General features: G+C 41.5%; 1 protein-coding gene across 1 annotated transcript; it reads left to right on the plus strand.

The window, feature by feature from the left end:
* The first annotated feature begins 5,070 nt into the window (after window positions 1-5,070).
* CDADC1 (cytidine and dCMP deaminase domain containing 1) lies at window positions 5,071-18,581 on the plus strand. The gene is made up of 9 exons (XM_027674387.1): window positions 5,071-5,197; window positions 8,663-8,757; window positions 10,277-10,454; window positions 11,275-11,853; window positions 13,825-13,874; window positions 14,927-15,096; window positions 16,112-16,301; window positions 16,940-17,000; window positions 18,254-18,581. Exons 1-9 carry the CDS (start codon window positions 5,104-5,106, stop codon window positions 18,325-18,327), a joined length of 1,491 nt encoding a protein of 496 aa, XP_027530188.1. The 5' UTR covers window positions 5,071-5,103; the 3' UTR covers window positions 18,328-18,581.
* The last annotated feature ends 459 nt before the right edge of the window (window positions 18,582-19,040 follow it).

Raw genomic sequence — 19,040 nt, forward strand, 5'->3', positions numbered from 1 at the left:
GAACTTCTCCCTAAAGAAGATCCTGAATGGAATCCAAATGAAGATGTTGGATTCATCGTAGCTAGGCTTCGCGAACAAAGATTTGAGGAGGGCTCTACCCACTTTTGTTACAAGTGCGTTGGTGGCTAAAAAGGCCAATATGAGACAAGCACGTCTGGTTGCAAAAGCCACAGCAGAAAGACTCCTTAGGTGGTAAATTCTGCAGGGCATGAATCTTTCTGCGTTGTCTTTTCTCCTCGAGAGTGATCCTGCGTGCTTTCTCAAAAGCATCAGCAGCGTTATAGATGGTGTGTCTCCAGACCTCCCGATTGGAGGCCAGAGTAGACCAGTTATGTTGATCAATATGGCCAAGGCTGAGATGTTGTTTCAGGGAGCCCTTATATCTTCTCTTCAGGGCTCCTCTCATGCGGCAGCCAGTGGCAAGTTCACCATAAAGCAACCGCCTCCCTAAGATCTTTTTTTAAGATGTTGGATTAAAAAGAGTAAAAATGTATCAAATGTTTATTCTATATGGAATTCAGAATGGAGTGGAAAAACCTAGGAATTTTGTGAATTTGTATGAGGTAAAAAAGGGAAGTAGAGAATCTCTGTCCGCTTTTAGTTAGTGGTTGCGTGAAGTGGCTTGTAAATGGACAAACTTGGACCTGGAAAGTGAGGGTTATAGGATGTTGTTCAACATGCTTTTTATCATACAGTCAGCCCCAGATATTAGGAAAAAGTTCCAGTAAGCAGAGAGGGCAGATGGAAGTGTGATTTCACAATTAATGTCAGCTGTGTGTAAAGTACACAACAATAAAGAAGGCAAAAGAAGAGCAATAGGCAAAGGGTTTGAGGTCTGAATGGGGCCCCCCCTTTGGCCTGAATCAACGTGCTGTTTGTAGGCAGGAAGGGTCAATAAGCAGATGTAAACATGGTGAAGCTGGAAAATTTTTGACAAGTGAAGAGGACGGGGGGGAATATCAGGGCATCCCCAGCAGATCCCTCAGTTTCAGTAAAACCAGGAAATGAAATAATAGATTTCTGATCAATAGTGGAGCCACATATTCAGTAATAACAAGCTGCAAGGTCCTGCTAAGCAAAGTTACAGCACTGATTGTTGGGGCAACAGGGAAAAAAGCTTTACAGTCATTCCTAAAAGTCATGGACTGTACAATGTGAGATACTAAACTGACTCACAAGTTTCTGTATGCTAGAATGTCCCCTTCCATTGTTAAGGTTTATTACGGAAGTTAAAATTTTCAAATAACTTTTTTGGAAAACTGTACAATCATACATCTCACAAGAGGAGGCATGAAAGGCTCTAACCTGTTCCCTAATGAACCAGACCCCAGAGGAACCTGAGGAAGACATCCTGGATGCAGTACTGAATGCTGCTTAGAGAGTCTCCATACCAGTAAAGAAGCCTCGCTCTCAGGAATATAGGTTGGTACAGGAGTTAAGAGCAATAAACCAAGTAGCCACAGAAAAATATTTATTTGACTGCTTTGGATGTAAAAGATGCTTGGGAATAAAAATTCAGAGGGTTGGTGGGCAACTTTGTGTTGGAGGGAACAGGTTAAAAGCAAAAGACTGGTGAGGAGGATTGTAAATCACTCAAGTGACCTTGCAGCTGGGAATAGCCCTTGGTGAACCAGTGTGAACAGCAGTCTGTGATCCTCTGACATGGACTGAGTTGAACAGGGCCTGTGTCTCTGCCTGGAGGTTGCTTCAAGGATCCCCCAGTTAGTGAGATAATGGAAATAAATTTACTCCTTGTGTTTTAGCCGTGGATTTGTGGTTATCTCAGCTGCCAGCCTGTGGTGACTCACACACTTTGAATCAACAAGGTCTCACAAACACTAAAATGATGGAAGAAGAAACTCACATGGGAACAGATGTTTGATAAGTAGTATCAAAAGACATGCTTTAGGATCAAAAATGCAGTTCCATGCAGATATAATAACAAAGAAAACCTCTATGGGAGAGGTAAAAAGTGGAATAACTCTGGGGGAATTGGATTGGGGAATTTTGTCGTTAGATCTCAATTGAACTCATAGAGCTATAGTAGAAAGCCTGTCTAGACAGGTGAAACGTACTGAAAGACAGTAAAGTATTAATTTTGGGAATATGGGTTTAAGCAAATGCATACTATTGTGCAACTATGACTACCCCTGCAATGGGAATAAAAATACCTTGTGAAAATTACCCATGGGGAATTGATTTCCCCCAAATTTTGTCAGGGCCTGATGAAGGAACATGGCAGTATATGCAAACTGCATCATGATGCATAGAACGGATTGGAGATGATGAACTGAATTCAAACAACATGCAGTTATTGTAATCATCAACCCGATGAAATAAAGCAAGTTGCTAAATCAAGTAGAGATCTTAGAAATTTTACAAAAGAGAGCTGGTGAAAAAAATATTATGATTTTGGATTCTCGCTTACTGGTTGGCTAGCAAGTCTGCTTCAAACAATAATTGCGATAATCATTTGCATAATTGTAATCTGCATAGCATTAAATTGTGTTAGGAGGCTGATTGTGCAATCTACAGGAGGAACTTGTGTAATGATAGCAAAGAAAAATAGTGAGGCCGATGAGTCCTGTCATAAAAACAAGGCCCAAATCCTCAAAGCGGGGAAATAAAGTTTTGACGATCAGGGAGCCAGTCCATTGTGGGTTACCACCAGCTCCCTACTTTGTGCAAACTAGAAGAAAGAAATGGAAGTACCTTGTCTTAGTGTGTAAATTGGCGCTGCACAGTGGGCAGCGAGCAGCGAGTCCACATTCAGAACAACACTCGAATCCCACATGCATCACTTCAGGAAAATTGTCTCTTGACAAAGAAAAAGAAGGGGAAGCTCAAGCAGCAAACTAATTAGGGGATGTTAACATCACCTCAGCTGTGTATCAGTTTTGCCTTCCAGTACCTTGTCTGTTCTTCATTTCTCCACAGCATTGTCATGAGATTTGACCCACAAAAACAAAGCAAAAAGTCTGGGTGTCCTTCTGGGTTCCTTCTGAAAGCCTGTTCTTCAAAAATTATTTCCCAGAAAAGGAGTTGGGCATTTACTTTTCAATGACTCCAACAAAAAAGTCATTCTCCCCCTCTTTCTTTTCCCTCCAGATTTTGTCCACAGCCCTCTGGGACCACAAGACTTCATCTACTTTTAACTCATACCTCAACCACTTTCAGTGCTAGATCATTTCTTCCACAAACCATTAATTGTTTCTTTATAAATGTACACAGCTTTGGGATGAAGTAATTTCCTTGTATTAAGTTTCAAAATCTTGAAGCTATCGCATACTGCAGCCCCTTTTGCAATCAATAGTAATTATGTGGATAACTCCAAATCATTATCTTCATAGAAGAAAAGACACTAAATATGAATACTGGGTATATTCTAATTACACTTTCACTAACCTGTTAGTCCCTGAATAGATGCAGTCAAATCCCTTCAAACTAGTTCATCTTTCAGGTGCCCAGTTCTTGTCCAAGAGACAAACGTATCATTAATTATTGACTCAAATCAAGACAAATATTAAAAAAACCACACACACATCCAAAAAAAAACCAAAACAGGAAGAGAAACAATAAAAACAACAAACCCATTTCTACTGTCTTCCAACCTTTCTCTGACTTTGGGTAGTCAAAGAAACAATCCCAGAGCCAGTCTTCCTGAGCCTGAACATCAACTCATACAAGAAGAAGAGTTTTGGTCTGCTCACAATAGCCATGACATATAAATTAAAAATTAAAAAAGGATTAATCCTCATAGCTTGCTCTACACTGACAAGGTCTTGCTCATTGTCCTACAGAGGTTTGATCACCATATCATCAATCTGCACTGGAAAGACAGTTTCTAACATCAAAACACCACCTGGTAAAGTTCTGCTCCTGTTCCACAGAGGAAGCCAGCAGCACAGGTGAAAAGCTGGATTTTGCCAGAGTAACATCTCCCTTGAAGAACACTTGTGCTGCAGCAATGACTGACAGGAACACGATTTTCCACACACTTAGCCAAGGCAGTTAAAACAGGAAAACATTTTGCAGGGAGCAAGAGAGATGATCCCAACACATGGAAAAACCCTGTGCTATGAGCCACCTGTTTTGCAGTCAGCTATGGGAGCAACTTCTGAGCTGGGAGCAGATGCTGACCCAGCTTTGGGGTCCTGACCAGAGTGCCCTTTGGATCCCTTTTTTACCACGGGAGGCCCTCAAGGGCCAAGTACGGGATGGGGCCAGTCTGGGATGGGGCAGCTGTGCAGGGACGTCCCGGGAATGGGGCAGCATGACAGCCACATCTAAGCACCTGGTGACCCCAGACTGGTGACCCCCCTGCTGGGCAGAGTGGTGGGGGCGGGGGGGGGTGCAGGGTGGTGGTGAGGTGTATGTGGCAAGGGCACCACAATGTAAGAAAGACATTAAGCTGTTAGAGAATGTTCAAAGGAGGGCAACGAAGATGGTGAAGGGCCTTGAGGGGACGTCATGGCTGAGGTCACTTGGTGTGTTTAGCCTGGAGGAGACTGAGGGGAGACCTCATTGCAGTCTACAACTTCCTCGTGAGGGGGAGAAGAGGGGCAGGCCCTGATCTCTTCTCTGTGGTGACCAGTGATAGGACCCGAGGGAATGGCACGAAGTTGTGACGGGGAGTTTTAGGTTGGGTTTCAGGAAACGGTTCTTCACCCAGAGGGTGGTTGGGCACTGGAACAGGCTCCCCAGGAAAGTGGTCACAGCACCAAGCCTGAGAGAGTTCAAGAAGCGTTTGGACGATGCTCTCAGGCACATGGTGTGACTCTTGGGTCTGTCCTGTACGGGGCTAGGAGTTGGACTTCGATTATTCGTATGAATCCCTTACAACTCAGCACATTCCCAGAGTCCGTACTCCAGAGTCGACACCCCGCGCCCGAGGGCAACCCGACCCCCGCCAGGATCCACCGCCCCGCCCAGCCAACCCCGCCCCCGGCTTCGTAGCCGCTGCCCATTGGCAGAGCTGCCCGCCCGTCAGCGCCGTTGCCGTGGGGACGGCACCGCCCTGCGGGAGGAGCGGCCGCCATGGGGGCGGGGCCGCCCCGGGGGCGGAGCGGGGCTGGCGGGGGGCTCCGGGCGGCACCGGCACCCATGCACGGCGCGGAGGAAGCGGCGGCGGGGGGACCGCGGGCGAACGCGTCGACCACGGCAAGCACGGCGAGCACGCAGACCGACAGCATGGCCGGTGAGCCGGGCTGCGGGGGGGGCGGGCCGGGGCCTGCCCCGGGCCTGCCCCGCCGTGAGGGGGCCGTGGCCGCGCCGCGCTGACGGCGGGGCGGGAAGGGGGGTGTGAGGGGGTGTGCGCTGACTGGCCTCCCACGGGTCTCTCCTCACTCGCCGGGTCCTCTCCTCAGGAGGCTCTTCCCGGCTTCCTGGGGCTGTTCGGAGCCCTCTCCTTCCCCCTCCTTCGCTGCTGCTTCAGAGAGTTCTCCTGCCCCTCAGTGCAATAAAGTGGAGATATAGATAGATGGATAGATATACACACACATATACGCATACATATATATACACATACATACATACATAGAGAGCATATAGACACACTATATATACTATATATACACACTATATATGTACATATATAAAGTGTGTCTGTATGTATAAAAAGTGTATATATATACTCAGATATATAAAGGATGCATATACTTATATGTATAGTATATATAAGCATATATATACTTATATATAAGAATATATACTTTATGTATACAGTTTAGGCATACTATATGTAGTGTATATATGTAAAAAGTGTATATATATACTTATATATTATAGTATATGTAAGCATATGCATATATATGCGAGAAAGTATATATCTCTCTCTATATATATATCTCTCCTCCCTCCTTCCCCACCCCTGCTTGGCAGCACCCTTCTCCATAAGGGCCTTTTGATAACATAAGCTTCTAGTTTGCTTCCCCACCCCCATCACAATGATCTCTTTTTCCTCTCCTATACTATGTATATTTGATAAGTATAATAAAATGCAATGTGCATAAGAACACTTGCTTTCTAAGGGGTGTTTTCACTAACCCTTACAGCAGGGCCCAAGTATTGGATTTAGTAGAGAGCAACTTCCTCACAAGGCTGGGAGTGCCCAGATGAAGCAGATTCTGACAGATTTCATAGATCCCATTGCTGTGGTCCCAGGGAGTGGTGCACACATACAGATGTGCTGTATATATAGCTCTCACACTAAGCACCTTGACAGGGCTGCCAGGTCTCTGATGGGTGAATGGGTTTTGTTTCTTCGTAGTTTTATGGAAATCCTGCTTCCAAGCAAGCAAAAATGATGAACACTGAAAATAGGTTTTAGTTTTCATTTCCCAGGCAGTACAATAATATCACCAATATCTTTCTCCTTGATGGTGTCGAAGCACTTCTTATAAGCCTTACAGACTTTAAACTAAGAACTTCTGCATTACAAACGTGGCATAATCCTGTATCTGAGCCATGTCTGGATGGGCAGTGCCCTGCTTCTGTTTGCTTGCAAGTGCAGGAGCAGTAGAGTTTTCATCACTAGCCTTCACAGCATGCTTTCCCTGGAGCATGCTTTGCCTCACTGAAGCAGGATTCCTAACCCAGAGGAATAAAATCATACCTTTGTGTGAAGTAGGGAAGCTCTGGGCTTAATGCACCTGAAAAGAGTGCTCCTTTTATACTTGGTTTTACTCTCAGTAGCAGAGAGCCTGATTCCTTTACTTCCCCAATCTTCTATAGTTTCTTTAAATTCTGTAAGATGTCTTTTGCCTTTTTTCTGGTCCACTTTAATCAGTCTTTGCACTCTTTTGAACCTAAAAGAGTGTTTAACTACCTAAGTGAGTAAAGATACAAACACATAGATATAATAACTGTAACCACAGGTCTTTCCTTTTTCATCATAATATTCTCCTGCTTCTCATTACAAATTCATGTCAACTCACAACAATGATGTGAACTTGTACATTCTTCAGTTTGTTTCCCGTGTGTTTGATGGGTTGCATTCAGGTTAGGTCCAAGAAAACAAACAGTAATTAAAACTTGTTTGTGGTGTATTCTAATCTTCTCTGTATGTCAAATTGTAATCCATGAGGGTATATGTATGAGTTGGTATAAGTTGCTTTGTTTCTTTTAACCTGGCATCTGGGAACCGTACATGCTTGTGCTACGACAGTAGTGTGTGCTGCCTGCCATATACATTTCGAGCACACCTTGTAGCCCTTCCAGTGCTTGTGTGCAGTGGAATAGCAGAGCTGAACAGCCTAAGGAGTAGTGAACAATGTGGCATCAGATGGTGCTGCTCACAGGCCTATATTTGCTTTCCAAACCCACACTTCTATGTCAAAAAAAAGGTGCTAAAATACTGTTTGAAAATGGTATTTCAGTCATGGATTCCATATGTTTATCTGCTGTCCTAATTGTTTTGGTTCACAGACATGTCATTAAACAAACCCTCTCCCCCACCCAAGCAATCTTAGTATGTGATTATATCTCTTCCAAACTGCTGGAACTACTTAAAGAATGTTTTCCTCTATTGTATTCTATTCTTGTCTCTGCCTTTTCCCCCTTTGCAAAAACTGTAACGTTTGTGGGAAAGGACAAAACCAGAAATAATACTATTGTCAGACAGCACACATTAGACCTGCAGAGGAATATGTGTTCATTACAGCTCTCTGTAAGCACCCCTGAAATAGGGACTGGAACTTTTTTGAAGACTTAATTACCTTCTTTCCAAGTATGAGGCAAGACAGCTTCACATCTGGAACAGTGCAAGCTTTGCCGAGCAGTGCAGTACTTCCTCCTTTTTCCTTTGTGGGACACTCAGTACTGCTGAGCACTGGCCCTCACAGGACCACGTCCAGATTTTGAGTAGTAGCACAGCACAGTGCAAGTTGGTGGTCCAAGAAGGGTTTCTTTGCCACCTCTTTGGTTATTTTGTCAGAAGTGACAGCCTGAGCAAAAGGTTTAAGTTTTTGTAGAAATCTAACCAAAATCTGGTTAGTAAAAGTCCAGAAGCAGGATCTCCACAACTGATGTAACTGGAAGGTTTCACAATGGCTGCCCAGGGAAGTGGTGGATTCTCCGTGTCTGGAGGTTTTTAAGGCAAGACTGGATGGGGCACTTAGTGCCATGGTCTAGTAACCACAGCAGTGTTGGATCAAGAGTTGGACTTGATGATCTCAGAGGTCCTTTCCAACCCAACTGATTCTATGATTCTATCCCCTCTTGCTGCAGGTGTCAGTGTAAGATCATGATGCATGTCTAGGTGTTTCTGCTCTCTTTTGGTGAGCCTGAAGCTGAATCAGAAGCTATGTCTCAGACTCTATAACCATCTGTGAAGCATTTGAGCACATTAAGTTATGTGGGATCTCATGATCTGATCTGTGATTTCTGCTCTTCACCTCTTAGTAGAATTATTTCACTGAATTTCAATGAAAGCTTCATCACTTCCTCTTGTTGCACAGATCTGATCTCTGCATCCAGATGTGTGCATCCTGAGTGACTGCCCTGAAAAGGACTATGGATTTAGCTGCTGAAACAGCAGAAGGGGTTGATGAACCAGCTTCTGTAGCAGCTGTGGTGTAGAAGACTTGAAAAACAATGTTCAATAATGTGGAGTTTCTTTATAAATATTCTCTAATAAATATTTCTTTTTTCCTTCAATTGACAGGTCAAATGCCAAGACTTTCTAAGGTCAATCTTTTTACTTTATTGAGTCTCTGGATGGAGCTCTTTCCCTCATCTGAACAACGGAAAAAATCACAGGTAAAATGTCTATACTTACTGTTAATTGGTCTTTCTGAACAGCTCCTGCAGTGAACTTAACCCAACTGCTCTTTACATGACAGATAGTCCAGACAAAAAAACCCCAAAAAACCCCAACAACAACAAGCTAGTAAACTTTTTGCAATTATTTCTTAGAAGTAGAAAAAAATCCAGTAGTGGAAGAAAAGTAGCAAAATGAGTGAATAGCATACTGTTTCTGAAAAACTTTGAACTACAAGATATATCCCCAAGGGGTGAAGCAAGCACTAAAAAATGGTGGGTATTTTAAAGGGCATAACAAAGGAGGAATGGTGTATACCATGTGTATGCTAATTATGACTTTAAAGTCAATGTAGTCAATGGTGTAGAGATACTTTTTTAGAATTACAATGTCACGATTGTAGTAGATCAGTTCTCTTATACAGTGGAGGTGCACACAACTACTTGAAATGTTTGCTGATAAAGGACTTGTAGGTAACTAGTGACAATGAAAAGAAACTGTGCTTGAGAATGGGTCTTCTAAATAGCAGCCTGTAATGTTACACTTCAAAGTAGAGGGGCATTTTCAGAGTGTCCTGGGACAGGGTGTTTCCTTTTGTGATCAGACTTCTTATTGCACTATTTAAAATGATTACTGTATTTTGCAGAGCATACTCCTATGCTAAGATCCATAGCACATTATCAGCCAGGGCAAGAAAAGAGAGGAAAATTACTTGAGTGAAAATTAGGCCTAATTTTCAGAGCTTGGTGTGCTAGATCTGAAAGAGGAGTAGATGAGGAGCACCAGACAGACTTCAAAAGCAGTTTGAAATTCAGTAATTCAGTAATTCAGTAAGGAATGGCTCTTGGGTTGTAGGTAGGGCTTTCATACAGCCTCACTTCTGTAACCACAAAGCAACTGAATAATTTACAGATCTAAGGCAACAGTGTTCAGTAGCAGCTGGATTGTCTAATGAGATCTGTTTCACCAGCTTCATCAAACTAGCTTGTATCCAGTTTCCTCACAATACGTGGGAATTCAGTTGTAATAGCTCTTGTATGTGGTATACAGAGCTTTTTCGTTGAAGATCCTTTAGAACTAGGATTCATTTCCATTAAAGAAGAGACTAAAATAAAGCTAGAGAAGCTATCGGCTCCCTCAATGGTCAAGCTTAAGACAGAAATTAAATCCATGAGCATTTCCAGATGCTGGCTGATTCAGAGGGGGTTTCAGCTATAATTGACAGAATCTTCTTTGCTCCTGCTGGATTTTGTTATGGGCAAAAATCAGGAATTTGTGACAAGTTCCTATTTGGAGTTTGAAACAAGCACTGGTGTTAACGGACACATGTGAAAAAAACAACAAAAAAAATGTGTAGGAATGTGTATCAGAGATTGTTTAATGGTTCATATTACAACTTGTACTGAAGAACTCTGCTGCTGGTTGCTTACTGTTACCCAAGGAAGACCTGTAACAACTCTATGGTCTTCATGTTGAAAAAAGGTAAAATAATAATAATAGTAATGCATTTTTCTGTAGGTGAAGAAGAGTGGTCTAGTTGTGGTGAAAAACATGAAGATTATTGGTCTTCATTGTTCCAGTACAGACTTGCATGCTGGCCAGATTGCACTCATTAAACATGGATCAAGACTTAAAACCTGTGATCTTTATTTTTCCAGAAAACCATGTTCAACTTGTTTAAAAATGATTGTAAATGGTAAGCAATGACTGTAGTAGAATAGGACTAAATGTTATGCTCGTGGTGCATGCTATCAGAAAGCCTGTTTTCTCTTTGGACTCTCCCAGTTGTGAATGCCAATCCCTAACTTGTGTAGACTGCACTGATATTTTCCAAAAGAGTCAATGTACATCTCCTGGAGCTGATGGTCAAGACACTAGGGTTTGCTCCCGAGAGCCTGTTTCTCTGTGCAGCTGTTATTATTGTTGGTCCTTTGTCTCTCAGGTGGGCTGCACTGCTGAGATTCCGATGTACCTGTTGCACTTTGCCAGAGCATCCCTAAACCTGATGAAAAGGCCTAGGTTGCTACATTTTTTCCTTGCCTTCTCATGGCTTGTCAGTAACACTGGAGGAAGGGTGGTTTTTATAAGAGAGAGAAATCACAGGGAGTACTTGAGGGTTTCCTTTTCCCAAGGGAGATGAAGACAAGCCAGATTATTCACTTCCTGAAATTCTGGCACACCCCTTCTGCAAATATTGATTTTTAATCTCAGCAGCAACATCTATTAGTGCTAACTTTTTTTGTGTGTTGCTAATGTAGCTGTTGTAGGTAAGATGCAAAATTAGGCTCTCACATCTTAGAACTTGGGAAACTCCAATTTTTGTCTATAGTCTGATTATCAAGTCAGATAACTCCTTGATACTTGTATCTACCAGCATTTTTCTGTCCAGAGTCACCTTAAACAGCACTCAGGCCTTAGAGGAGTAAAACCAGGGTTAGGCAATAGTGTATTGAATATGAGTTTTATGTTCCACTGTACTTGCATGGTTCCTTTTGCTGCATTATCTTCTCTTCCAGCCGGGGTGAACAGGATTTCTTACTGGCCTGCAGATCCTGAAATCAGCTTGCAGAACGAGGCGTCCAATCCCATGAGTACTGATGATGCAAAGCTAGATGCCAAAGCAGTAGAAAGACTGAAGTCAAATAGTCGTGCTCGTGTGTGTGTGCTGCTTCAGCCTTTGGTGTGCTATATGGTGCAGTTTATTGAAGAAACTTCCACCAAGTTTGATTTTATTCAGAAAATAGCAAAATCACAGCCTGACTGTAATACTGACTTTTATACTGCATGTAGACAAGAGAGAATAAAAGAGTATGAAAGCTTATTCCTAATTTCAAATGAGGAAATGCACAAGCAAATATTGATGACAATGGGACTGGAGAACCTCTGTGAAAATCCATATTTCAGCAACCTTAGGCAAAATATGAAAGATCTTGTCCTGGTCTTGGCAACAGTGGCTGCCAGTGTCCCTGTCTTTGGATGTTTTGGATTTTACAATAGTGAATCACCAAGAACAAATGAAACAGACGAGCAGTGTTTGCCCCAAGACATTGCAAGGCACTGTATGATACAAGCCAGGCTCCTTGCATATCGGACAGGTGAGTTGTTACAGCAGTGGAACAAGGATGGGTCTCATGAGTAGAGAAAGTTCCTGATTTCAGTCTTATTCTTCCAAATGCTTCCTTGAGCAAGCTGTGGAACTCCATTCCTACATGTGTGAAACAGGTGCAGCAGTAATAGTAAAAAGTCCACAGGGGTACATAGTATTGTGTGTGAAAGCTTTCCAAGAGAAAATCAGTGCAGGTATTTCACATACAGTGCTGGCAAACCCTGCCCTGCCAACATGTCCAACATCCTACTGAAAACAGAACAGAATGACATTTACGTTCTTCAAGCTGCTCTGAGGCTCTTTTTACTGAGGTTTCACAAGATGCTTCTGTTATCAAATAAATGCCAGTATTTCAAGCAGATTATGTACACTTCAGAAAAAAAGCAGTGAAAAAATATCCTTTCAGTAGGGCATTAAGTACAGTTATATCAAGTCTCCTAGTTCTAATCTTGTTAGTAGAAGTGCTTATATATCTGATGGTTTTTTTTTTTTGCACAGATGCTAGAGTTTTATATACAGGCTTCTGGGGTGGAAGGATATTTATTACTCTCTCTTGATGGAGATGACTTCTGTTCGCTGCTTTATTCTCTCTGGGTAGCCAAACAGTAAACTGATAAGTTCTTCCAGAGAATATGAAGACTTAAAACTTGGTGGTACTCCTTAGTGATGTTTTTGTCCTCCAGATGTGATAGTTGCTTTTTCTAAACCATTGTAAACAAATAGAGAGTACATACATAAAGGTTAAACCAAAACTAATCCCCCAACACACACACACACAAACCCAACCTATCAAGTCAAGTACCCTCCGCAGATTTGGTTTCCAAAAATTGCAGAGGAGATTGCATTTTTTAGATGCAATTCAGAAGTTTTACGGAACCAGTTGTGAATTCTTTGTACAGCTACTGTTGTACTGAACAAGATGGAAGGGCCAAGCTTGAGTACTCATTCTTGGGGCAGCAAAATTCAGTTTTATGTGTGGTTTTTACCCTGGACTCAGGTCTGTTTTTTGAGCAAACTCTTATTCCACTTTAATCCTGTAATGAAATTAAAACAAATAGCAGCCCCCCCACACACATTTAGATGCTTTACATTATTATATAGATGGATATAAGAGGAGCAAGATCATTGGATATTTTCTATGTGCTGATGATAATCAGTGATTATCATTTTCGTCACTTCATCAGTGACTAATAAATATGCAGACTATAAAAAAAGTTCCCATAAAATATATCTTTGGCAGGAAATACCCCTTTTGACTGATTCAATATGATACTAAGGATGATGGAAATGATTAATAGAAACAGTGTGTTCTACAATATCAGTCAATGCAAGCCTGAAACATTTTTTTCTCCTTGATATGCTCTGTTTTAATTGGTCATGGCTCTCATCAGTAGCTACTGTGGAGGATTTCCAGATTCCATGAAAACCTTCCAAGTCACATAATAAAATTTGGGTACCAGTTTTCCTGTAGTGGTGATATAACACACATCCCAAAATCCAGTGGTTAATATTTTGTCTCTGAATTGGGTATAAAGTACAACTAATTTTGATAGGAATTCAGACTGCAGAACCATTAACTTAAAGAATGGCAGACATAAAGTAATTAAATTAAGTAGTAAACAATAAGAAGGTTTTTATCAGTTCGCTGTCTCACATCAGTGAACCTGTCCACGTACATTCTTGGCACACGTTTTCTTACCTATGTGTTGGTTGCTTTGTTGCATTTTCGAACAAACGTACACAACTAAGTCTCAGAATGACTGCCTTGCAGTTAAAGCATACCCTGCTTTTACAGGAGACTCATATGATTTCAAAGCTCTTAATCTTTCTGCATTTCTTTCCTCCTGTCCACAAAGCAACAATGAATGTTATTCCCTGCTGTAGGATGTCATATGTTAATTTATAGGTAACTCGGAAGTGCTTTATTTGTTATTTACTCCTAAAATATTATGTATTTTAGAGGATCATAAAACAGGAGTTGGAGCTATTATTTGGGCAGAAGAAAAATCAGTAAGTATTGAAAACGTTACTTTTTTTTTGCACTCAAAATTCACACACTTGCTTTGAACTTTTTATTTACCATTATACACCTCTGTTTTTCATGCAAACACAGAGCACTATAGAAAGCTTGCACTTCTCATGCTTTAGTAACTAAGTTAATGACTGGTTCACTGTTGTGCTTTAAGATGAAGGGGAAATATAAATGATTTTAGTAACTACTACAGTATCTCCACCTGGACTTTCAGTGTGCCTGCTTCCCTAGTCATTGTCAGTTATTCCAGGTATCCTGGCTACAAGGTTTTGCCACAGCTGCTGATTGGGCAGCATGTGCCTACTCTGCATGATCCCTCTTTGCGGCTTTTTTTTGGAGAGGTCTCAGTGCAATAATAGCCTGACAATCTCTTGAGGATATTTGTTGTATTTGAAATGCTGTACTGGCTTTAGGACTTTCCTTTTTGCATCAAAGTGGTATTTTTCTACAGATATTGTTACGGTGCTTTTTCCCATCCAAACGTAAAGGTTTTATTTCTTTATGTCTCTGATTATGCATGTTACCAGTCCCAAGAAGCCTCATTCTTCAGGCAGGTGCAACATACTCTTCATTAGTTTTTAGCATCCAGTCATCAGCTGCTTACTGCTGTTTTGTTTCTTGTTCTGGTTTCAATTGCTGTTTGCTACTTATCGGCCCACTGGTCACTGGGTCTGTTGAGAGAGAGGTGAAGCACCATCTCTGGCACATCAGGGATGAACTCCAGTTGCCTTTGATTTTATACATTGCAGAAAGGCTTAATGACTAAGTCCTTCAGATTTCTTGTCACTGCTATCAGTATTACTTGCCAAAAGGAAAGCCTCTAAAGCCTGGTGCAGCACTTTGCCTGTGCGGCTCCTACAGAGCTCAGTGGAAAAGCTCCATACAGACATGGAGCAGTTTGCAAGAGCTGAGCTCTCTTTCAACTGCTGTAACTTGGCTGAACTGATAGTGTGACAGCATATATTGCACAGCACTTTGACTTAGAACAGTTTAAATACCTCCAAATTTGGTGCTTTGCTTACTATTGCAGAGAAGCTGTGATGGAACAGGAGCAATGTACTTTGTAGGCTGTGGTTACAATGCCTTTCCTGTTGGATCTGAATATGCTGATTTTCCACACATGGATGATAAGCAAAAAGATCGTGAAATCAGAAAGTTCAGATACATTATACATGCGGAGCAGAACGCCTTGACATTCAGGTAAATGGGCTTATTTTTACCACTGAAAAGAATGAGATGGTTCAGAAAGAATTCCATGGCAAATGCGTGTCATGGTTTAAGCCCAGCTGGCATCTGAGCACCACGCAGCTGCTGGCTCTCCCCCCTGTCCTAGTGGAATGGGGAGGAGAATCCAAAGTAAAATTTATTGGTTGAGATGAGAACAGTTTAATAATTGAAACAAATTAAGATATAATAATAATAGTAATACTAATAAGGAAAAAACAAGTGATGCACAATACAATTGCTCACCATTCACTGATCAATGCCAGACCCCCTCTGGGTAATTCCCCCAGTTTACATACTGGACATGACACTCTATGGTATGGAATATCCTTTTGGTCGATTTGGGTCACACATCCCCCTTCTTGTGCAGCTCCTTATTGGCAGAATATGAGGCACAAAAAAAGTGCTTGATTCAGAGTAAGCACTTCTTAGCAACAACTAAAACATCAATATTATTCTCCTACTAAATCCAAAGCACAGCACTGTACCAGCTACTGAGAAGAAATTAACTTTATCGCAGCCAACACCAGGACAATGCGTGATGTCACTGTGATGAAGTGTGGGTTGCAATCACAGCCTTGTTTATGCCTATGATGTAGAACTTGGATGTGTGTGGACACCAGCTCCTGGGGTTTCTTCAGACTTCTCAAGTGAACCTGGTTTTTGAAGGATATTCACTCCTTCAGTTACTATTCACATACAAGCTACTGCGTCTGCTTCCTGCTAGACCATGCTATAGCCTGAAATATGGAAGTGTGGCAGTTGATGAGGCTTCCAACAATGATATGTGTGGAGACATGGAATGAGTGTTTTGTTCACAGATAGTAAAACCAAAGCAGATACCATTGTATACTTGTGCACTTGATAAGGAATAAGATGCTTCTGAGAGTAGATAACACTTCTTTGCTTCCTCTTCTGAGGTGTCAAGTTTGTCATAATTCAAAGCCATCAAGATACAAACTCTGAAATTCTGTTTTCTGACTGCTTGTAGGTGTCGAGAAATAAAGCCAGATGAGAGAAGCATGATATTTGTGACAAAGTGTCCATGTGATGAATGTGTCCCTTTAATTAAAGGAGCTGGTATCAAGCAGATCTATGCAGGAGATGTTGATGCTGGAAAAAAGAAAGCAGACATATCCTATATGAAGTTTGGTGAACTTGAGGGTGTAAGCAAATTTACAGTAAGTGTCTAAATTCTAAAAACTGTGGACAGAATTGATGGGAGAGTAGAGTGAGCAGTCATCTGCAGCCAGCATAGCAGAGCGCTGTGCTGTTGAGTCAGGTGAATGGAATTGAGAGGTTGCTCTGTCCCAGTACTGGGGAGAAGTGCTGTGCCATATGGCAGATGGTGGAGCCAAGTGTCTCTATTTTCTGTATCTGCAGTGGGGATTTCCCTCTTCATTTTTTGCTGTAGTTTGAGGTGGTCTCTTCACACTCTGAAGTTCTCCAAGCCTCCCCTGTCACAGCTGATGCGGGAGATCACTGCATGATTTTGTTGGCCCTTCCAGCGGCTCCTGAAAGAGCTGCAGTGCATTTTGAAGGCAGCCAAGTGCACCTGCACTCAGTGCTCACCATGATGAACTGCAGCACTGTTGGTTTGAACAGGCTCATTTCCCCTTCTCAAGGGAGTAAATGTCTACACATTCCTTATCAGTTAGTTATCCTCAAAGCAAGTGTGTGTTCAAGGGGGAACCCTTCATTTCTCACCTCACCCCCAGCCATGCCTCACAGTGTAGGTCTTTAGGGTACTTTTCCTTCCTCCCTTTGCTCGTTATTCTGTCTTCTGGAATAAGTAAATGTTTTCTTCTTCTTTTACCAGTGGCAACTAAATCCACTGCACACTAATGCCCTTGAATTCTATGACCCTACAGCCAGGGAAAGTAAGTATTTTTTCATTAATTCGTTTTATGACTGAAGTCGATAAGTGAGATCACGTTTTAAACAAACTTGAATTCCTCTGTGATTGATTAGTCTTAGCTAATCTTGTTTTCAATGAGCTAAATTTTGCTATGAACACTTCTCTGAGTTTTTTGAATAAGTAGATGAACTAACTGTAAGTCAAAACCAAGCTTGTTTTAACAAATGCTTGGCATTGACACACACGTCACAAAATCTAGTAATGCAGTTATGAAGGTCATTGCCATGCTGTTTTGCATATAGATCATTTCAGACTACTTGATCAGGTTTTAAATTTTGTTCTATAAAGACTTTTTATATTGTGTTCTATAAAGAGTGCCATTATTTTTCAGGAGAAATTGGACTCCTCCAAGTAATTTAAATATGTTCTGCAGAACATTTCAGTGCTTTTTATATATTTGTGTGTATATACACATGTATAATATATAGGTCACAATATCCTTGTCATTGCACACCCTTTGTAGCAAGGGAGCTGTCATCTCCTGAAAACAGAGTTTAGATAAGTCTTTCTTTGAAGCCTTTTTGTGCTATAAAAGGGACCCGCCACAGGCATCTTCTGTCAGCTACCAATCCTTAAAATGTTTCTCACCAAGAGGGGAAAATAACGTGGAAAAAGCAGCTAAATAATTTTTGTGCCACGAGCAGGAAGATACAGAGTGTAAAGATACGGAGTTGGCAGTTACTCAAAGCACTGAGTACCGTGATAGGGGCACTAGAAAAGACTGAAGGTGTTTTTTGTGGCACATGAATAGCCATGTACTCTAAGCTATGTCCTGACATGTAGTGAGATATGTTAGTGGAGAAGTCTCTTCATTAGCTATTTCCTTATGGGCTGGGGGAAAGCGGGGGGGAAGGGTTCAGAGCAGTGTTTATGCCACTAGTGATCACTGCAAAATGTTAGGGCTTGTTTGTCCCTTCCTCTGTTAATGGTTTTTAGACCCAGCTGGAGAAAGATTCATCCTGGGGTACTTTGTTTGACGACAAGGCTCATTTCTCTAATGTTTTAATATGGTGTGCTTGCATTTTCAACATTGAACTGTTTAAAGTTGCTCTCTTTCCTTAGTATGTTCCTCTTAGCTGTGCTACTGCATGTTCCTCTGTGAGGGAACTCCATCTTCTGCCCACCCCCAGTGTTATTCCAGTGTGACTGTCTGTGTTGACTATTTAGACTATACTTGCTATTGTATTAATGTTTGATGCATATTTTTTTCTTTAGATGGGGTCCAGAAAACAAAGTCGCTGGATGACCAGCTGCACCAAAACAAGAAACTGTGTCTTGGTCACTATTGAATAATTAAGCACTTCTGCAGTCTTGCTTCATACTTTTTATAATACAGCCTGTTTGCACTTTCAAATAAGGAACAGTTTTATTTATTGTTTGGAAAGTGAATTTTACAATACATTTATTTATGACGTCTTTAATGTTTTATGGAATTACCTGAAGGTCTTTTTAATTTAGAAGCTCCTGGCAAAAAAATGCTGCTTGTATTTTCTGTGAAAGTAACTGGGTGGCTGATCATTGTTAACACATTAAAAAAAATACTGAAAGTTTGTTGCTGATAGATCAGAGTAAGAGTAAAATGGTGTCTTATTTGCTTGGTGTATGGTTGAGGGAATGTATTTCTAAGTTCTGGACTAGCAAAATGCAGAAATAAGCCCTAGTTCTTCAAATACAATGGTCAAGGGGATCTTCTAGGAAATGGTAGATAAATAATCACCAGCAACTATTTCTGTTCCTGAAAGTGGCTTTTGCTTCTCAGTCTGCTCTGCAATATAATAGACACAAAACCATTGGGATAGCAATCATTGTTAGGTAAATGATTTGGAGATCAATCTTGTCTCTCATACACACTGTTTTCCACTTACCATAGCAGCGGTTGTTTCGTGTTACTTGCCTTGCTACTTTGTGTCCTTCCTCAAGTGCAGTCCATCTGATTTAATGAAGACAAAGAGTAGCTTTGGTTTTTCTCAGCTTCTGGATGCAGGCCTAAAAGCATTTGGCT

Source organism: Neopelma chrysocephalum, unplaced genomic scaffold (genome assembly GCF_003984885.1).
Source record: "Neopelma chrysocephalum unplaced genomic scaffold, ASM398488v2 Primary Assembly neopelma1_25, whole genome shotgun sequence".
Classification (NCBI taxonomy): domain Eukaryota; kingdom Metazoa; phylum Chordata; class Aves; order Passeriformes; family Pipridae; genus Neopelma; species Neopelma chrysocephalum.

Bases quoted from the DNA above. Each gene is read 5' to 3' on its own strand.
- CDADC1 (XM_027674387.1), top strand. From the start codon at position 5,104: ATGCACGGCGCGGAGGAAGCGGCGGCGGGGGGACCGCGGGCGAACGCG. The intron at 5,198-8,662 runs GTGAGCCGGGCT...TTCAATTGACAG, and splicing joins GCAGACCGACAGCATGGCCG to GTCAAATGCCAAGACTTTCT. The intron at 15,097-16,111 runs GTAAATGGGCTT...GACTGCTTGTAG, and splicing joins CAGAACGCCTTGACATTCAG to GTGTCGAGAAATAAAGCCAG.